The sequence below is a fragment of the Schistocerca nitens genome, chromosome 3, assembly GCF_023898315.1.
Source record: "Schistocerca nitens isolate TAMUIC-IGC-003100 chromosome 3, iqSchNite1.1, whole genome shotgun sequence".
Lineage (NCBI taxonomy): Eukaryota > Metazoa > Arthropoda > Insecta > Orthoptera > Acrididae > Schistocerca > Schistocerca nitens.
The window spans coordinates 657,242,020-657,264,060 of record NC_064616.1 but is presented as its reverse complement, the minus strand read 5'-3'; the positions used below and the strand labels follow the sequence as shown (position 1 = coordinate 657,264,060).

The 22,041-nt window shown below is 39.3% G+C and overlaps 1 protein-coding gene across 1 annotated transcript in view; it reads right to left on the bottom strand.

Moving 5' to 3' along the window:
* Nucleotides 1-22,041, bottom strand: part of LOC126248621 (potassium voltage-gated channel subfamily H member 2) — a 963,280-nt gene that overhangs the window by 96,836 nt on the left and 844,403 nt on the right. Inside the window, exon 14 of the mRNA XM_049949786.1 lies at nucleotides 8,652-8,741. Coding sequence (XP_049805743.1) covers nucleotides 8,652-8,741 — 90 coding nt within the window. The remainder of the gene's footprint in view (nucleotides 1-8,651; nucleotides 8,742-22,041) is intronic.

Here is a 22,041-nt window from a genome sequence, read left to right as displayed (position 1 = left end):
AGCCATGGGACTCAGCTCTCCTTTGCATTATTGCTCATTGTGGCCATTGGCACACTCTGCCATATTTGTTTAGAGCAAATTGTGGAGATGATAGGGTTCCACACACTGCCCCACTGGTAGGCACTATTACAGATTATCAGATTTTCCACCAGGCGTATTTCCACACATCCTTTAATAATGGAGCCCCAAAAAGATGTTGCTGTGGTCAAAATCATTATTTTATCATACTCCATCAAATGTCCTGTGCAAATAGAAAGTTCAGCAATAGCAGACTTGCTTGGTTTCAAAAGGCAATGACAGCACTGATGTTCAGTGTAACATTGTTTCATGGTGAATGTGGTCTTTCCCATGTAAGCCATACCATATTGCCACGGTATTTTGTAAATTCTGAGCCCAGAAGATGTGCAGTTTTAGACGATGGGTGGAATAGCACTTTCACCTGAAATTTATGAAGGATTCTTGCTATCTTAAACAAAATGTTGCCCACAAAAGGAAGAAAATCTTTGTCAATAATTAGTAATAAGTTTCAGCATGCTCTTGACTCAGCTTATTTTATGTTCAACCAAGAATATTTTGAACAGACTGACAGTGTTGCCATGCATAGCCCTCTGTCTCCTTTGGTGGCTAACCTTTTTATTGAGGATTTTGAGGAAAGAGCACTTGAATCAGCCATCCCTAAATCGACTGTATTTGGGAGATATGTGGACAAAACTTTCATAGTGTGGCCTTCATGGACAAGATAAATTAGTGGAGTTAACAACATCCACTTCACTATGGAAAAGAGGAAGATGATTCTCCACCTTTCTTTTATGTATTAGGCAGAAGAATGATGGCTCTCTGGAGCATTTGCTTCATCATAAGCCCTCTTGTACTGATTCATATTTACAAGTGTTGAGTTGTCATCATCCACAGCAAACTATGAGCATACTTAAACCATTGCACTCAGAGCTCACACAGTTTCAAATAAAGATAATTTGCCTAAAGAGCTCACCCACCTAAAGACAATGTTCAGGGATAATGCATATTCTGACTGGCAGATTAAGAGAGCACTATCAGTTAAAACCAAGAACCAGTAAGTGGATAAAGAGAAGAATATAACAGCAAAACCTTTAGATTTCCTTCATTTTGTGGCCAACATTTTGTTTTATATAGCAAGAATCTTCAGTAAATTTCATGTGAAAGAGATTTTTCACCCTCTATCTAAGATTACAGACCTGGACTCAGTGAAGGATGATTTGTTACTGCAAAAGGCCAGAATTTACAACATACCCTGCCAATGAGGTGTGGTTTACATACTACAAAAGGATGCTGCACTGAACATCAACACTGCAACACTGCAAGTCCGCTGTTGCTGAAAATTGTCTTTCCACTGGAAATTCAAATAAATATGATAAAATAATGATTTTGACCACAGCAACATAATTTTGGGATGAAATTATTAAAGAATCTGTGGAAATATGCCTGGCAGAAAATCTGACAATCTGTGGTAGGGACTACCAGTTAGACAGTGTGTAGGATATTATCATCTTGATGATTTGCTTTAATTGAAGATGACAGAATGCACTGATGGCCACAGTGAGTGCTAATGCAGAAGACAACTGAGTTCTGCAGTTCCACAAGCAAGGGCACTACCACCGGGTAGTGTGGTTCATCTGCCAACTTCATGCATGTGAAGAATACTCGCAGTGCACTATATGCTGCAGAATGGAGGATGTCTTCATCAGTCTTTGATGGCTCATCTGAGAATGACTGGCTGGTGCCCAGCTGGAATGTGATGGTACACAATGATGATTGGCGGCAAGACCAAAATTTGTTTGAATAATCAAAATGTGTTTCAAAACCAATGAATTTTCTGATAAAAATTAGAGGGAATGTGTAGAGAAAGCAATATTATCTGAGGTAGAATGAATTGCATGAATTTGAAGAAAAAGATTTATTTGTAAATGTATATGATACAAAAAAGGGCAGAAGTAGCTAACAGAGAGATGAAATTGAGTTCTGTACCAATAACTATAGTACTATTATACACTCCTGGAAATGGAAAAAAGAATACATTGACACAGGTGTGTCAGACCCACCATACCTGATCCGGACACTGCGAGAGGGCTGTACAAGCAATGATCACACGCACGGCACAGCGGACACACCAGGAACCGCGGTGTTGGCCGTCGAATGGCGCTAGCTGCGCAGCATTTGTGCACCGCCGCCATCAGTGTCAGCCAGTTTGCCGTGGCATACGGAGCTCCATCGCAGTCTTTAACACTGGTAGCATGCCGCGACAGCGTGGACGTGAACCGTATGTGCAGTTGACGGACTTTGAGCGAGGGCGTATAGTGGGCATGCGGGAGGCCGGGTGGACGTACCGCCGAATTGCTCAACACGTGGGGCGTGAGGTCTCCACAGTACATCGATGTTGTCGCCAGTGGTCGGCGGAAGGTGCACGTGCCCGTCGACCTGGGACCGGACCGCAGCGACGCACGGATGCACGCCAAGACCGTAGGATCCTACGCAGTGCCGTAGGGGACCGCACCGCCACTTCCCAGCAAATTAGGGACACTGTTGCTCCTGGGATATCGGCGAGGACCATTCGCAACTGTCTCCATGAAGCTGGGCTATGGTCCCGCACACCGTTAGGCCGTCTTCCGCTCACGCCCCAACATCGTGCAGCCCGCCTCCAGTGGTGTCGCGACAGGCGTGAATGGAGGGACGAATGGAGACGTGTCATCTTCAGCGATGAGAGTCGCTTCTGCCTTGGTGCCAATGATGGTCGTATGCGTGTTTGGCGCCATGCAGGTGAGCGCCACAATCAGGACTGCATACGACCGAGGCACACAGGGCCAACACCCGGCATCATGGTGTGGGGAGCGATCTCCTACACTGGCCGTACACCACTGGTGATCGTCAAGGGGACACTGAATAGTGCACGGTACATCCAAACCGTCATCGAACCCATCGTTCTACCATTCCTAGACCGGCAAGGGAACTTGCTGTTCCAACAGGACAATGCACGTCCGCATGTATCCCGTGCCACCCAACGTGCTCTAGAAGGTGTAAGTCAACTACTCTGGCCAGCAAGATCTCCGGATCTGTCCCCCATTGAGCATGTTTGGGACTGGATGAAGCGTCGTCTCACGCGGTCTGCACGTCCAGCACGAACGCTGGTCCAACTGAGGCGCCAGGTGGAAATGGCATGGCAAGCCGTTCCACAGGACTACATCCAGCATCTCTACGATCGTCTCCATGGGAGAATAGCAGCCTGCATTGCTGCGAAAGGTGGATATACACTGTACTAGTGCCGACATTGTGCATGCTCTGTTGCCTGTGTCTATGTGCCTGTGGTTCTGTCAGTGTGATCATGTGATGTATCTGACCCCAGGAATGTGTCAATAAAGTTTCCCCTTCCTGGGACAATGAATTCACAGTGTTCTTATTTCAATTTCCAGGAGTGTACTTAATAACAGAATCAGGTATATTATAGGAAAGAAGGTTTCCAAGGCATAATGCTGGTAAAGAAACAAAAGGCAGAGCAACTAAATTAGGGTTTCAGTTGTGGACTACACTAACTAATTTTATATTTTCAAAAAGGGGGTAATCTGACATTGCCTTTGCAGATGGTTCAAATGGCTCTGAGCACTATGGGACTTAACATCTGAGGTCATCAGTCCCCCAGAACTTAGAACTACTTAAACCTAACTAACCTAAAGACATCACACACATCCATGCCCAAGGCAGGATTCAAACCTGTGACTGTAGCAGTCGCGTGGTTCGAGACTGAAGCGCCTAGAACCACTCGGCCACACCGGCCTGCGGCTTTGCAGAGATATAGTAAGTTAAAATGCAAAGAGAACAGAGTGTAAGGGTTTACTTTCTACAAAGAAGAGACACTTCTGAAGTGTCATTTTATATTTAAATACAAATAGGAGGGAGACACATGAAAAACTGAAACGTAGAGTGATTGTTTGTGAGCACAACTCCATGATCAAAATGACGGAGCATATGCAGTCAAAGGTAAATACATAAGCTCTATTCCACAGAATAAATCTAATTCTTTTAGGAGATTGAGATAAACAATGATAAAGGAAAAGTGTGATTAGCTGCCAGAAGGCAAGAAAGTCCCTTGTAACTCACGATCAAGAGATTTATCCTGATTGTATCAAAAGAAAAACTGTGCAAAACCTAATTTAATATGGAATGTCCCTAGAATAATTTTGTAATAAATTATATTTTTATTAAACAGTAGACAGTAAAAACTATGTATCTGTCAGTGCATGAAATGAAAATATACCTTGATCCATACAATGTACTTTGTAAAAGGATAAATAAAGAAACAAATAAATAATAAATTAAAAGAATCAGAGATTGGTAGGAGACTAAGTAAATACTGCACAGTAAGTATTAATTTATGGAGTTCCAAGATGCTTAATCTGAGTGATAATGCTTCACTGACAAACATATAATGTGACAGTTTTTATTTGTATATTTATTGATCCACTCAATCATTCAGTGTACAGAAGTGTACAACATGATATGGGAGAAGTCAAACAAATAATTTGAGAACATATATAGAAATAGCACTGTTTCTTGTAGTGTACTTCTCAGTGAAGATATACATGTAATCATAGTAATACCAGAGTAAGAATAAGTTCAAATAATAATGTTGGTCATAATGAAAAAACAAAAGTTCATTAATGGACACTAGGTTACTTCTAATGAAACAGTTTACTTTTTAAACATAATAAAAATATATAATTTAATTTATGATAGATCACATCCAAGAAAGTCTTGTAGTCTGTAAAAGCAGTACTTTGCTAGGAGTGCACTTAATGTATTTCCTTAAATTTTGTTTATTCTTGAAAACTTTGTACTTCTTTCGGGAGATGGTTGTACAGTTTGATTCCCATACATTTAATACTATTGCTATATAGTTTAGTAGAATGGGGAACAAGTCTTAAGAGGTTTTTTTTTTAACCTTGCATCATGATGATGACTGTCCGGCTTCCTGTGCAATCTAATGATGTTTTATTTAATAAAACAGATAAGTTCAAATATGTATTGGCTAGTGAGAGGCAGTATGTTTAATTTTTTAAAGAACAGCTTACATTTATCTCCTTGCTTTTTGTACAGGATTATTCTTATTGCTTATTTGCAGTATAAATAATTTTCTGGATTCAGTACTGTGACCCCCAAAAAATAATTCCATAGCATAGTACCGGTACTGAATGGAAAAGATCATAATACATGCATGTCAATGTGCTGGCATTTAGCTCATCCATCACTGAGTGGAGCATAAAACAAACTTTGCTTAGCCTGGACTAATCATGTCAATGTGTTTTCTTCCATGTGAATGTATCAGTGATGTCGGTCCCCAAGAATTTTGTTTGATTGACAAATTCTACATTGCTGCCAATTAGTGTTAATGTTGGAACCTGGGGAGTTCTGTTCTGAATGGTGCGGAAGGTCAAGCATAGTGTATTTTTTGTGTTTAGGAGTAGTCTATTTGATGCAAGCCATGAGTCTAGTTGGGTTGTACTCCTATTAATTGCTGACTGAAGACATTCATCTGTATTTGATGTAAGGATATTAGTATCATCAGCAAAGAGAAATAGTTGATGTTAAGCTATATCATTTATTTGAAGAATAAATGTAGAAAAAATTAATCATAATGAATAAATGTGAGCAAATTGCCCCAACAGAATACCAGAAGTGCTGAGGAACAAGAGAAGATACAGCCAGCAGACTTTTGACGTACACCAGTATCGAAAACATAATTGGAAAAGTTTTAAAACTGAAGATATACATGAAAAACAGTGAGAAAATTGGGAAATCCCTTGCACAAGGAGAAAGCATTAACTAGTGCATATGAACACTGATAGCTGTCTGACATGCTTGGAAACAATGTTGCATGCTCTCTATTAGAAGGATCTAAAAATCAACAGATGATCCCATTCCTAGAAAGATAAATATGGAATCCCAAAAACATTGCCAATGTCACTTCCAAACTATAGTTTGTCTTCCCAAAGTTACCCAAACACGCTCAGCAGTGTTCCGATCTGGAGACATTGCTGAGTCCATATGATATACATCTGATCAAGAAGAAGAATGGTGGATCACCTGCACCTCTAAAAACCACAAATAAAGATGTGAAGACATACACTAATCCACTGTAATTTCTCCACAACACAGGAACCCACTGCCTCTCAACTGATCTCTTTGCATTATATTCATGTAAGTGTAGCAGCCACAACTTTCAGATTCCTAATTGATTGTGGAATGAGAATTTCTCCATAAACTAAAGAGGGAAAATTATATGTAAATGCCTCCAATCAGTTATTCATGCTATGATTTTGCTGTTACTGACTCCAGAATAAACTGTCCAATCTCCATACTGCTGTGAGTGAATCACACGCTACCATGCATCTGTCATACTGACCAAACAATAGTTAGGTGGCATTACACTGAAATCTTCACCAAGAGACTACAATCTGCTTACTACAAAAGTGCTAACACATTCGTGATAGTATGGGTTTAATGTACTAGCTTTAATTATGTCTGAATCATATGCATATTTGCAGTACAGAGTGACCTACACTTTTCCCATACGAGGCTTACAATTCCAGTGTTTTGGGAGATTTTGATGGACAGTTACAACGACTGCTCAGCTTTTCTCCAGACATTTTCAGTTTTGCTTAATATATGGACACTAACTAGTGCATCTCTCATTGTGGTGAGGCTGAAATTGATGGCAGAAGGTAGACTGATGAGATTCATCTGGCAGTGATTCGCTGACGAGAATGCCACCCATGATCTAGTGCCGTGTTTCTTAACATTTTTTTTCTTTGGGGCATACCAAAGCACATTTCAAACTTTTTTAACACCCCTACATGTGATTTTTCTCCTAGATGCAAAAAAGCAACTACATAAAGTAAATATGATACATTTATTATTATTATGTGTATAATCACATATAATCATGAGCAATTTCTTTGAAATTGGACTGCTTCGAGAAATAATTTGGTGATAATTTTTTTATGTCCAGATATTTTATCTGTGGAAGATCAGAAGACATTAAAAATCTCACGAGACACTTGATACGTATTTTACGACACACCAATGTTTTGGGCCACAGCGTTTGAGAAATTCTGGTCTAGTGATAGACATCTAGGGATATGTTATGGATTTTATTGACATTATTGTACACATGAATGCATTTAAATGGAGAAATCTACTGATTTCAAGCAACAGCACAGCTGAGTGAAAAAGAAAGCTTTCCAATAGCAGTCAGGCAAAGACTCATCAGGACATTTGATAACGAAAAAAATTATCGTTGGGAGAATATACTAAATGGTCATAAACAATAGCTTCAGTCTACCATCTCCATTATATTAGCTTGTTATACTTACGCACTTTGAAAACTATATTTCAAATATGTAACTTTATGGAAGACAAAAGTGAGTGTTATCTGAATACTGAGTGTCAGCACAACAGTTATATTTATACATAACAGTGGGACAGTGAACACAGAGTGACAGCAGAACAGTTATGTATAAATATAAGTGGTATGATATGTAACTGATTAACTTATATTTTGCACCATTATATCAGGTTACTGCAGATAGTCACAAATCTAACCCTGAATGAAAAAAAAGTAATTTAATTTCATCACTAACCAATATCAATAAGTAAGAATTTCAACTATGCTGTGATCTGATGGTTAAGCAATAACAAAGGCATGATGACCAAATCTTTTTTCTAAAATGCATGGCATTCTGTTTGACATAACCATAACTTCATTCTGTTTGAAAATCTAAACCACAGATGTGATTAGTGAGCATTGCTTTCTTTTTTAAAACTGCATTCAGTTTTCAAGCGATTACCTCACATTCACTACTCCAGTCTATGCATCACTTTGTAAATAGCCCTACTAGGAAAACCTAAATGTGTTACTACATCCTTTTATGAGACAATTTGCCACATAATTAAGTCACCTTTTCTATAAAAAAAAAAGGACAAACATTATTTTATAGAGGTATATGAATTTCATTTCATAAAACTTATTAATTACATCTAAAATAAATATAAAAAATAATTGTCAGATATCAAAGCTATATCTTTAAATGAACTCCTCTTTTTTATTCCACAATGCTTAAAATTTGCATGATAATATTATTCTACATAAAGACAGCAGAAAAAAACCTTTAAAATAAACATAAAAGCTATGATAAAGAAAGACAAAAATCATCTTATCTACCTGATGTTGCCCACATGCTCTTAAGAAGGAAATAAGATGTAGAAAATAAAAGTTTTTATAAAACAAGATACTGGAATAGATTACTTAGTACGTGAAATGATTTATTATTTGTCTGATATAGCATGTTGAAGTAAGACAAGAACAGAAGTCGATATGAAGCATGATACTGAGTCAACAGAGGAGAAAAAGGACAATGGCATGTTTAATATAAACTGAAAATTTATATAAATTATATATGTATAGCCTATAATGAAAAATTTCTTGCTGCACAAGAAAGTATTTTGAAAGGTAGATAGCTGTAACAATTTAGAAATTGAAATCTGGTACTCTACAAGAAATATGCTTGCACAGTGAATGAGTGAAGCAGACATGCTTGCATGCCTCATGCTGGCTATATGCCTACCAGTCTTAATGTCAGTGTTGTGGAGCCTCTGGCTGGAAGACCTGTGCAAGCGGAGATCCGTGAAGCTTCTTTTCAGTTGCGAGAACATGCCTGCACACAGTCAAACATGAGGTTCAGTTAGACTGTGGTTGTAGCAAAAACTGATGTAACATGTTGTCTTAATGATTACTAAGAAGCTTTCCACAGCAAAATGAAAGTCTGAGATGACAAAACTGAAAATCTCCATGCAATTATAGCATTTACTTGCAGCCTTGTAATGAAAAGAATCTGTGAATTGTTTATGAACAAACTTTTAAAATTTCTCAGCCAAACTGCCATTCCAGCACATGATGATTGGCTACTTATATAGCATGAAAATGTGATGTAACATTATTAACAGAGATTAGTCTTAATGGCAATGCTTGAAAGTAAGAGGTGTCATTCTTTTCACAAGATAGAAGCAGAATTCATGAGATATGGAACAGTATACTGAAAATTCTTTTCTCACAACTAATTAGGCAATAAAATAAAACTTCAGCTCTCTCTCTGTCTTCATCCAGCAGTGAAATGTAGCTTAGACCAAATTAATAGATTGGAGTACAGCTGGAGTTTGGACGTCAATCTCTCAAATTTTTCCCAGCTTTATTAAACTGATAAGGTTGGCAATGGTGGAGACTATATGGAAAATACAAAGTGGATTTACTTTCTGAAGGACATTCATACAGTTAGTACATAGAATCTCTTGGACCAGTATAAATCTATATTTAACTGTAACCTTGCATGAAGGTCCAGTATCTGATTTATGATTCAGTTCCAAACATGTAATAACTAAGAAATGTTCCATAGCATTCAGGCACAGTTCTCATTCCAATAAATCTCATAACATGTATTTTCCTCATGAAAAAGTAAAAGACAAGTAGCTATTTTACTCATGTCAATCAGAGAGACATTTTCAGACTACATGAGAATCAAATCACTGGCCACTGAGTCCAGAGATTAAACATTGCTTTCCACCTGAAGTGAAAAATTTTAATTTCTAACTTTTAAACAAGAAGTTTTCAATAAATAAGACATTTTTAATAAATTGATTGATAAATATCTACATATGAATATTAAATTGTATTTAGAATTACTGAAAGACTGAATTGTCTGGAAATGTTACATTTCATCATAAATGATATGAAGCACTACACAAAAATGTGTTGTTATGTTCAACTTCTGACAGTTATCCAATTGAAGTAATTAATGACTCTTAGTTTCTAAATAGTTACTATTACCATCAGTTTTGATCACAAATTTATTTATTCTGGTAACCAGTTTTGACCATGCCTGTCATATACAAAGTCTGATCAGAGGGCTACATACATTAAAGAAGTGGGCGGAGGTTACAGTATATAAGTATGATGTGCACTGTTCTATCTAACAGTGATTTACCACCAGAAGGAGGCTCCTGCTCATACAGCATTTTGGTAATTCATCACTTTATAAGCTTTGTAATTTTATATAATTTTCTTTAATGTATGTAGCCCTCTGATCAGACTTCGTATTTGACTTATAGGTTTGAAGATGACCACAGGCATGGTCAAAACTGGTTACCAGAATAAATAAATTTATGATCAAGACTGATTATAATAGTAACTATTAGTAATAACACTGATCACTGTCTGTTCCCATGATGCATTCAAAAGTAATCAGTTTCTAAAGATACTGTATTTCTGTTATTCACATGTAGTAGCAGTGATTTACTATCTAAAAAAGGAACACTTCTGAGGAAGTGAGTGTTACTCACAGAAAATCATTAGGTATACTCTACCTATAGTGGATCCTTATTCATATGCGTAGCAGTCTCAAGGAGTTCACACTATTTCCCCAATCTGGCTATTACAGCCAGCAGCAAAATCACAACGGCAATGCCAGACATAAGATGTGAATAATAGTTCATGGCAACACCACCACCAAAGTTTATATTTGCCCATGCCTTCAACTAATGGAGGGGGTGCACCTTTGAAGGTGTTATTGGTTAGTGTTATAGATAACTGCATGAAGAGCATCAAGTAACACCACAACAGCACAATATATGATCCACCGAAAGTATGGACACACACCTATGTAATGCAGAACTGACCACTGCATGTCATGAGATTCAGACTGGACAGTATAAAGGAAGGTATGGAGAATTGGGCTGTCAGTAACGAAGCAGTGACAGCAGAATGGGTCAGTCAGAAGAGCTTAGTGATTTTGAATGTGGACTAATATTTTGATGTCACCTGAGTAACAAATCCATCAGGGACACTTCAACCCTTGTTAATATGCCCAAAGTGACTGATTGTCACGCAGTTGTGAAGTGGAAACATGGAGCAAAAACCAGAACTAAATCAAGACCACCAGACCTCATGTACTGATGGACAGGGACCACCAAACATTGGGGAGGATTGCTGCAAAAAATTGCATTAAATTATTGGATGGAGTTGCTCATGAGTTCCAAACTGCTGTCAGCAGTCTTGCTAGTACAATGACTGTGTACAGGATGTTAAAAGAAATAGATATGTTGGTCAAGCAGCTCTACTGTAGTCAGTGCTAAGTGACACTTGGAATAATGCAGTAAAGAGTGACACCACAGAACAATGGGTGGCTGTAAATGAGTAACTTGGAGTGATGGATCATGCTACACCCTGTGGCAATCTGACAGAAGAGTTTGGATGTGGCATATGCCTGCAGAACATTACCTGCCATAATGTGTAATGTCAACAATGAAGTAGGGAGCAGGTGCTGTTATGGTATGGGGGTGTTACTTATGGTTTAGGCTTAGTCCCCATATTGTGATTATGAAAATTCTAAATGTGGAAGTGTATGAACACATTTTACAGTTTGTGTACTGCATGGAGTAGAGATAGTTTGGAGATGATGGTTGCTTATATCAACATGACTAAGCACCCTGTCATTAAGCACCCAGCTGTGAGGCAATAGTTTTTGGACAATTATGTTCCTTAAATGGACTGGCTTGCCCCGAGTCCCAATCTAGAGCACCTTCAGGATGAGTTAGAATGTTGACTTTGCTCCAGATACCAGCATCCAACATCATGAAGATAATGCCAGGTGCAACATGTAAATAATAGTTCTCTGGTTTCAATTCTTGAGGAAGAATAGGCTGACATTCCTCCACAGACATTCAGATCTCACTGAAATTGTACCCAGCACAGTTCAAGTGGTCATAAAGGTGAAAGGTGGATACTCCACACATTAATGTCTACTTATAGGTGTCCAGCTAACTAGATCAGATAATGTATTTTTGACAGCTGTTCCCAAAACATGTTGATAATGATAAATTCCATTATCTACGACTGTGAAAAATACATATTCTCTGATGCTACAGAAGGTGGCATGGCCTACTGTAACTTATTGTAGAAGTTCAGAATACATTAGAGACAATATTATAGCTTAAATGATGACATACAAATATAGATCAGCACCAGAATATCAAGCAGCTTCCATTCATTAAAGAAATAATCCTCAATATTTTCAACTCAATGAATGGGCCACAGTGTCCTCCAATTGACTGTATGGTCAAAGAAATTCAGCAGTGAAACCTTACTCCATGAAATGCATATCATTTATGAACTGATTTTCTATGATTGCAGAAACACAATTAAAACTTAACTCCCAGATTAGATAGATGCAAAATAATTAAAGATGACTGGGTTAATGGGAAGGATGGTATCACCCAATACATCCATCAAACTATTGCATTTCTACAATTAATAGTACCCTGTATGATGCTATAACCATCATGTGTAAAATTACTAAATGATTCATTTATAAGTGTGTGATTTAACTACTCACTGAGAACAGTCATATAAAATTACTGATGTTAGAAAATTATCTCCCACATGTGGCCTCATTACTAACTTTTTAGCAATCTTATAAATTACATTAGAACAAGAGACTGAAATCCAGCAAACCAAAATGGTGCAGAAACTCACTAATAGAAGATCAAAACTTTGTAACATTAAATATCCTTCCACCACAATGGCATCTTCTTCTTATTGAACAGATACCATTGTTACCGCTTACCTCTCTCAATCTATGTGGCTGTGACAACCTTGAAATATCACATTAGATTGGTTGAGCATCCCATTTTTATCACTTTGGCAGAAAACATGGCTTCTCCACTTCAAACAGTTGGATCAGTTAAATGAAACTGTGACTGAACTAACAAGAAGGGTATTTGACTTACAAAAAATAAGGACATGACCAGTTCTCTTCCCATCTCATTTGAGACATTACATATGACTGTTTCCTGGATGTATTGTAGTAGGATCTTCTAGAAACATTGCCAGGAAAACTATTTACTGTTTTTGCAACAACCAGCCAATGATATGTTAAAATAAAAAATTTTTCTTGGACTATCATTTTAATAAGATTAGAAAGCTGCCTGCCAAAGAAAGTTGTTTAAAATGCAAATATGAGACAAGTAATTATTGAAACTGTACAAAAGATATGACTGGAAATTCATGTTTAAAGCACAGTGTTCAAATAATAAACATATGCCAAAAAGCAGATAGATTTATAATTACAAAATATGCTCATGAAATTGTAGATACAGTTGTGAGGTGGATAAAATTCTCTACAAACATAATCACCCCATCATCTGTTAACACACATGAAATTTCATTTCCTCTCACTATGATTATAATGAAGGTACTTCATCTGTCATGCAAGAAAACCTCTAACACCACCATTAGGCTTGCCAATATTTGTCACATGATGCTCACATATTTGCTATCAGAAGCATTACATCTGCTATGCATCCTCAATGAAACATGGCCTACGGAATCTCTCCCTGAAAATATGGGTATACCCATATCAAAGGAGGGAAAAGAACCTAGTCATTCTGTGTTTTATAAGTCAGTTTGTCTTAGTTCCCACATCAGTAAAACTCTAGAAAGGATTGTAAAAATATGGCTGAAATGATGGCTGGAACAAAAAAACTTACAATACTGGACTCGTAATTGCTTCAGAGGGGGAATCAGGATTTATGACAATGATTCATGAGTAAAATCTTAGCCACATTTGTCTAGGGAATTTTCCTTATCATAGTCTTCTCTAATATCATAGCTGTGTATGATATCATTCAAATTCCATGACTAGCTTTGAACTCTTAGAATTCTGGATATGTTCATGACAGGTGTATATAGGATACTTCAAACTTCATGGGTACAGATTTGGTTGCACACAAGATGTGGGCCAATGCAGAATACCATAAGGCTTGCCTCAAGGGATAGTCTTTAGCTCAGTACTGCATATCACATGTATTGCTGATATCAAAACGTGTGCCCTGAACTGTTAATATACTACAATATGCAGACTATTTGTGCCTCTACTCAATAGCCACTTTCCTCAATAAAGTAGGTTGTGCTGTCACAACACTGGATGATTGGCTCATAAAAATATTGGATAGAAATGTCACCTACCAAATACTTCATAGCGGTGAGAATGAAGTCTTTTGTGATGGCACTGTTGTGCAAAACATTCTCGGCCTTCTTACCACATCAACTCAGTTGCTTCTGATGAAGACAATGAAGGTAATCATCGAAAGCTTGAGGTTTTACCATTAACTGATGTAGCAAGAAGTCTGAGAATGTTTTATACAACTTCGTAATGGTATTTTCCTGAAAATGTACACAACATCTTCCATGGATGAAGTTGAAAGACCATACAGTATCAGTTAACTTGACTGCACAATTCATGGGATTAACTCACAACCCATGGAAGGAAGGAATATCAGAGTTTAATGTCCCACCAACAATGAAATAATCAGTGATAGAGCACAATCTTGGATACACAATCCATGGTTGATTAAAATTTCTACATTGAACATATTCTTCCAAGGGTGGAGCAAGTGATAAATATTCTCTGCATGTTGGTACATAATGAGTGGGACACACATCTCATCACAAAATGGTCACATTCTTTTGATTGCTCACATTGAAATGCAGTGACCAGATGATATTAAGATATCTATTGATGGGGCAGTTACAACTGATCAAACTTATGATGGTAGTGCCTTCTATTTTCCTCATCTCCAAGCATAGTTTAACTACACAGAGTCAGGATATGATTAGTAAGACTGAATGGTTGAAATTTCTAGGCATTCAGATACATAGTAAACTGTCATGGAAAGATTTTGTTCAAAGACTTAATGTTGGTATTTTTACCATTAGAACAGTATCTGAAGTAAGTGATAGTTTAGACACAACAAGTAGTCTACTTTGCTTATTTTCATTCACTTATGACACATGGTATTATATTTTGGTATAACTCTTCTCATTCTCAAAGCGTACTTTTGGCTCAGAAATGGGTGGTTTGGGCAATAAGTGGTGTAAGTTCGTGCACCTCTTGTCGACCCCTGATCATTAGTCTGGCTATTCTGACACTGGCCTCTCAATATATACAGGGTGGAGAAAAATTGTGTCATGAAATTTTAACCATGAATAGCTTATGTCAGTAGGAATCAAAATTACCAATGTTGTGTAGGTCCATAACGCACAAGTTTTAAAATATGGGAACTTGGCGCCACATGCTCCAATTGGGCACAGGACTGCTCTGTTGCCGAATGCTCTGGACAATACATGACCATGAATGATTTGCCTGCCAGAGATCACAATGTATCCAAAACATCCCACACACTTGGTGGTAGTGTGCCAAACTGCCTCTCTGGGGGCCTGAGGCAAATCCGTCATTGTCCTGACACATCCATTGTAATTTCATGATAAGACGTGCCGGGAACAAACCCATCAACAGCTGTTAGTTCGCATACAGAAAGTCTTTTACAAAGGGCCTTTTTTGTAACTAGGACATTGTTTACTTAAAGCAGGTGCTCAAACTGGTGACCCTCTGACATGACAAAAGCTTGGTAACATCGAATGGTGTTTTGCCAAACTCTTCCAAAGATTCCTGGCATTGCCCTGATGTGATTGGCAGCATGTTGAATGTGATCTATTAATTGCTTTTTGTTTCTAGGTGTTTCACATTTGGGTGGGTGAACTAGAACCTTGAAGAATCCCCACAGGAAAAAGTCTGGTGGTGTGAGGTCTGGTGGTCGCCGGGGCCACGTCCTATGAGCACCTCTGCAATTACCTGGCCTTTGAAGAGTTCATTTAAATATCTGCATGCAGCACAACTGTTATGTGCAGCTGCCCCATCATGCTGCAACCACATGCATAGCCAATTGTCCAGGGGAACATCTTTCAGGTGGCCAAGTAGAGTTTCTTCCAAAAAGTGAAGTTAATTTGCCCTGGTAAGTTGAGGAGGTAGGTGGACTGGCCTAATCAGATGGTCACCCACAATGCCTGCCCCAATGTTGAAAAAAAATCATTCCTGGTGTCCATGGATATATGTGACATGAGGATTTCCCCTTGCCCAGTGATGAATGTTTAGAGTGTTGTAAAGGCCATCCTGATGGAAGGCGAACTCATCGGTAAACAACACAATGGCGGGGTAGTCAGTATCTCGTACAACACGTTGCAGAAACCACCAGCAAAACCCTAGCCTGTGTTCATAGTCTGCCACAGGAAGTGTTACCCTCTTTGCCATAGCCATAAACAGAATCACATCTATGGCAAGGGGTCTTGCACAGTGTTCCTTATATGTGCACATTTTTGCTTTTTTCTGTTCCTCCTCCAGTCTTGCGACAGTGAGCTGCCTGTTGCAGCTTACAGTGGGGCAGTTAAAGGAGTGGGTTGTAAAGATGGGTATTCAGTTTTCTGTGGATAAAGGCTTGTGTGCTTAATTTAATCATTCTCATTGTATTTTTAATTTTCCTGCCTTGGGGGCCACCTTTTTTGACTCCAGATTGTTGTGGTTGTCAAAACTGAGAGACCTGAAAGCCAGAACCCTGAAGGCACTGAATATCTTAAACTGCCTTAGCAACCGATCTTAGGGAGTAGGCAGGGCTTGTCTCCTCCAGTTTATAGGGCTTTGTAGCTGGACTACGGTTGCACAGTGTAAGGGTCAACGAGGCCCTCTTATTTGCGGATAGACCATTCCCATACATAGAATCTGTGCTGAGACCGGGGAACTGCCATTTACCATCCGGCGGCAGCTCCTCCTGGTGCATCAGGCATGTAAATTCCTCGCATCTCCGACTTCACCTGCACACCACACTGTTGCTCATCTGCCTCTGGACAACATCTTTTTTCCAACCGTCCGTGTGCCACAATGCCGTTTGGGATCTGTGTGCAACGTGTGCTGGAGTCCCTCGGTGTGAAGCCAGTATGGCCCCGAATCCTTGGTTTTACCTGCCTGCAGCCCTGGTTACTGGAGAGGCCCGGGTGATTTTAAATTTGGTGTGGTACAAGAGGGGTTGCACTCCTGCTTTCATTTTTAATGCAATATTTTCTGATATTTTATCTGAGCACCACAACTATGTTTTTACAGATCAATCAAAAAGGGTAGATTCTGTTGGTTGCTCTGTTGTCTTCCTGTATCATGTCCTCAAGGTTCGACTGTGTCAAACGTTTACTGCTTTTGATGCAGAATTGTCTCCGAACTTGCGGATACTGGAGCAGATGAGATGTTCTTCCAGTGCTAAATTTCTTGTCTACTCTGATTCTCTAAGTGCTTTTTACTCATTGAAAGGTTTGTACCCAGCAGTTAAAATAGACCAGACAATCCAGGATGCCCTCCTCCAACTACAATGACTGGGGAAGGAATGAAAGAGCAGAACTAGCAGCCAAGGAGGCATGTCTCAATCCGCAGGTATTTCAGTGTGCCATCCCCCTGCCTGCTATCACCTCACTATTGAGCTCAAGAGTCTGGCTGGGAGTGTCTGACAATAAGCTCCAATTAGTAAAGCCCACAACACAGGTGTGGTGTACTTCCTTCCTGCCACATAGACGGGACGAGATCCTCCTCGCTCCTCTTTGCGTGGGCCACAGTCCTATGTGCATGGCTTCTTGCTCCGGCGAGAGGGCCCTCCAGTGTGTGGTGTGTGCGGCGTACAGATCAATGTGTGCCAAATTTTATTGAGCTGTGTTTTATTATCCGACCAGCGGGCCTTGGCTGATTTCCCTCGTTCTGTTTTGGAGTGTAACAGGGAGAGAAGATGCTAGTTGTGGTACGAGGTACCCTCCGCCATGCACCGTATGGTGGATTGCGGAGTATGTATGTAGATGTAGATGTAGATGTAGATGTAGGTGAATTAGGTCTTGGACAGGGTGAGAACTAAATGGATGCTGGCCATCATTCCTCAAAACCTCCCAGACTAACTGATGAGTGACCCCAATGTCATGTCCAATCGCTCGAGTACTTGTCATAGGTGCTTCCTCAAAGCGCTCACGAACAGTCTCTTCAAATGCAGCATGCCGTCATATTCGAGGTCTTCCAGCATCACCAAGATATCCTGCTAATGAGCCTGTTTCACCAAGTCACCAGTGAATTGCTGTAAACGTTTTCAGGTGTGCGTGGCATCTTGATGGGTACCATTCCCCATACAACCGCCAAGCTTAAAGTGCATTACTGTCAGCTAGTCCAAGGACAAAAACCATACCTTGTTGTTCTCCAAATTAATACTGTGCCACCATGCTTACTGTATGACTAAATCACAGGTGATGTGTGTGTGTGCTCTGAAGCGAAGCTTATGTGTGAATGCCTCTGACATGAGGTGGAGACAAACAGCAAGACCTATTCGACACATAGGCGTATTACATTGGGACAGTGATGGGGCAAGGGACATTTGTATTTGTGAACCAACAACCATAGTTCTGCCTGTCAATTGATGAATGGCAACAGGGCAATCCCATGGCCAATCGGAGTGTGTGGTGCCAAGTTTCCATAGTTTAAAAATGGTGCATTGTCGACCTACAAAACATTAGTAATTTTGATTCCTACTGGCATCAGCTATTCCAGGTTAAAATTTCATGACACACTTTTTCTCCACCCTGTATATTCTTTACTGTCATTTCTTATTAATAATGTCAGTTTATTCCCAAGAATTAGCAGCTTTTGCAGCAATCCAATATACATTTGGATCACACTTACTTGACTTTTTTGCAGAAAGGCATGCAGTATTCTACTGCATCCATTTTCAATAAGCTACAATAGGAATTAAAAAATCTTACTAATAATCCATGTGCTTTCAAATCTAAACTGAAGAGTTTCCTCATGGCTCACTGCCTCTATTCTGTCGAGGAGTTCCTTGTAAAATTAAGCTGATGCCTATGTTATATTGTTGAATGTGTTTACATGAAATTATAGCTTAACTTTTTAGGATTCATAAATATTTTATTATATATGTTATTACTTTTCTGTTACAATTTCATGTACTGACACATTCCATGACCATGGAGATATGCCCCTCAATTTGGTCCTACGGAACTAGACATGTAAAGTAAAAATAAAAAATAAAAAACTCTACTTCAGAAAATGTTAGTGTTTATGACAGAGGCAGTGGCTATCATGTAATTTCTTACATTTATCAGGTTTCTAGGGCATAATGGCATCTTAATATTTCACTCATTAATGGCCAGTTTTTTAAACTTCACTGACTGGAGATCAATTTTGCCTTAATTCAGAAAATGAAGCTAGATCATGAATTTTCTGTGTCATGTAACACTAATCTTGGATGAAGAAACAAGGTTCAGTATTGATCAAAATTAACATGAGATACACTTGGTAACACCACTAAAAGCAGTTCCCAACACAATTATCATACTTTCATTATAGATATTGATCATACATCATAGATACACATTAGTTGTTTTTGATAGTTTCATGTTGTAAAGATGCTGGAAAATATTCTGAGGAAGGATCATTCTTCAAACTTCTCCACAGTTGAAAAAGATTTATTGCTGCAATCTGTCTTGGGCCAGTATCCTGCAGCATAAAATGCTTAGTATTAATAGTAGCATACACACTGTACTCTGTGGCAAGTTTCTTTGGCTGGTTTTAGCAAACATTCTCACAGTGTTTATTCATATTGTTGCATAGTTTTTTGTCTAACTGAAACTTTAGTTTAAATTGTTTATCTTTTAATTCCAAGAACTGGTCTGATCTTTCACAGAACACGTGGGGAGCTTGTTGTAACTCATTGACAACAATCATTGGAATCGTCAGACAGTACCATAAACAAAAAGAAACAATACAGTTTATGATGACAATAGCTCTTGAACACAGAGTACGTCCCACTATAGTGGCCAGTGGACCAGAATGCTAGGAAAGCAGCAGGTGATGATTCAGGCAGTATGGTTTCAAAACTTAGTTCATGACAAATACTAAACTGCACAAAACAAATAAGGAACACTTATTTGAAAACCCACCATTTTCCTCCATTGTGACACAGAAGTTTGAAATTTAGCTCAAAATGCCTACAATCTGCTGTTGTTATGGTGTAAAAGCATGACATCCTGAGACATCACCCTCAGGCTCAGCAATGCTTCAGACAGCATGGTGTTGAAAGAAAAGAAAAGTGAGAGAGAGTGTGTGTGTGTGTGTGTGTGTGTGTGTGTGTGTGTGTGTGAGAGAGAGAGAGAGAGAGAGAGAGAGAGGAGAGAGAGAGGCCACAGCTCAGAAGTAAATGTGACGGGTATAGTCGATTAATGATGTCTCACTGGTGACAAATCTCACCACAATTTTGCCCAATGCCACCATGGATGTGTCACACAATGGGAAGGTTGTCACTCTCCCCTCTTACCCACATCTCATCCCTTCCCTTGACACCTCTGCAATAGAGATCAGACCACCACCACCTAGCACTGAAATCATGCAGCTCTCTTAATTGGCCAAGGAAACCATTTAAGATGCACCACCACTCAGAACTGACAAGAAAGGGCCTCAGAAAGTGACATAAAGGGCACCAATGAAACCATCGTTTCTCTTGGTGCATGTATAACACACATTTAATGGTCAAAAATGACAGTTTGTGATGTGCAAGAGAACAATTTTCTTGCTAACCTTTAACACTGCCAACATCCCCCAGACAATCCAACCATTCTCTAAGGACATCGTGGGACAGGAACCCAATTGAAAATGATCTGACCACTTTGAATTGTAGCATGACTATAATTTTGTTCACTGGTATGCGGGTGCAGCCACTAGGGACTGGTCAAAATGATTCAATGAAATTTGAACATGAACCAAAGCAGCCAAGGGTGTTTATGCTTTTTCAGACATCATGTTTTAAGCCCTCCTGTGGCCTGATCCTTTAAATGTGCATGAATAAAATGCAAAAGGGTCCAATGTGTTCCTGTAAGACCCCCAGTTCAGAAACAGCCTTATTGCCACCCACACAGTTTTATTAACCACTTTAAAAATGTACTTGGTCACAGGCAACCCTTAAAGGATTCCTAAGTGCCTGCAGGCAGGCAGCCCTTTTCATATCCTTCAACTAAGTGGTGCTATGCTGCTGCTGCTCTAGTGCCTTCTTGTGGGCATCCAGAATCTAGGGGGGTGCCTACCTGCTCACACCTAGGACTCCATCATGAGTTGTCTCTGTGCAGGTACATTTTTAAAATGCTCAATACAAGTGTACAGGTAGCACCGAAGATGTTTCCAAACAGGGGGATCTTAGAGGGATCCACTGCCATTTTTTTCACACATATGTCAATGTTGCATCTCCAAACATCCCCCTTCCTCAGAGCGTCACAGGGGGGGGGGGGGGGGGGGGGGGCATGAAATACGATACCTGAAACAGCATAAGCAACAATTTCTGCTTCAAATCGTGTTCAAATTTCTTCGACTGATATTGAAAACTTCCTAGTGGTTCCACCATGTATACCAGAGCACAAAATTGTGTTGTGCTACAGTCCAAAGGGGCCAGATAATGTTCAATGGTGTTGCAGGCCCATGATGTCCTTGGAGAAGGATTGGATCATCTGGGAAGTGTCAGCAGTGTTAAAAATTGTCAAAAACGTCATTTTGTTGCACATCACACTGCAAATTGTAATTTTTTACCATGAAATGTGTGTAAATGAACACCCCATGGGAAGCAGTGGTTTCACTGAAGCCTTTCATGCCACTGCCTTGAGGCCTTTTCTTGTCAATTCTGAGGTGCAGTGTGTCTGAAATGTTTTCCTCACCACCCATAAGAAAACCACATGAATTCAATGCTGGGCATCACTGTTCTCACCTCCATCACAGAGGTGCCAAGAGAATGGCTGATATGTGGGAAAGAGAGTTGTGACAACCTTTCCATTGAGTGACACATCCACAGTGGCACTGGGCAGAGTTGTGGTAAAATTTAGTGTCATTGCTACATCATTAACCCACTTTACACTTCACGTGAACTTCTGAACGGAGGCCTTTTCTTCATGTGTCGACACCTTGCTGTTCAAAGTGCCGACAAGCCTAAGGGTGATGTCTTTAAGGCACCATGCCTCTGTACCTTACAGAGGAAGGCTATACACACATCTTTGAG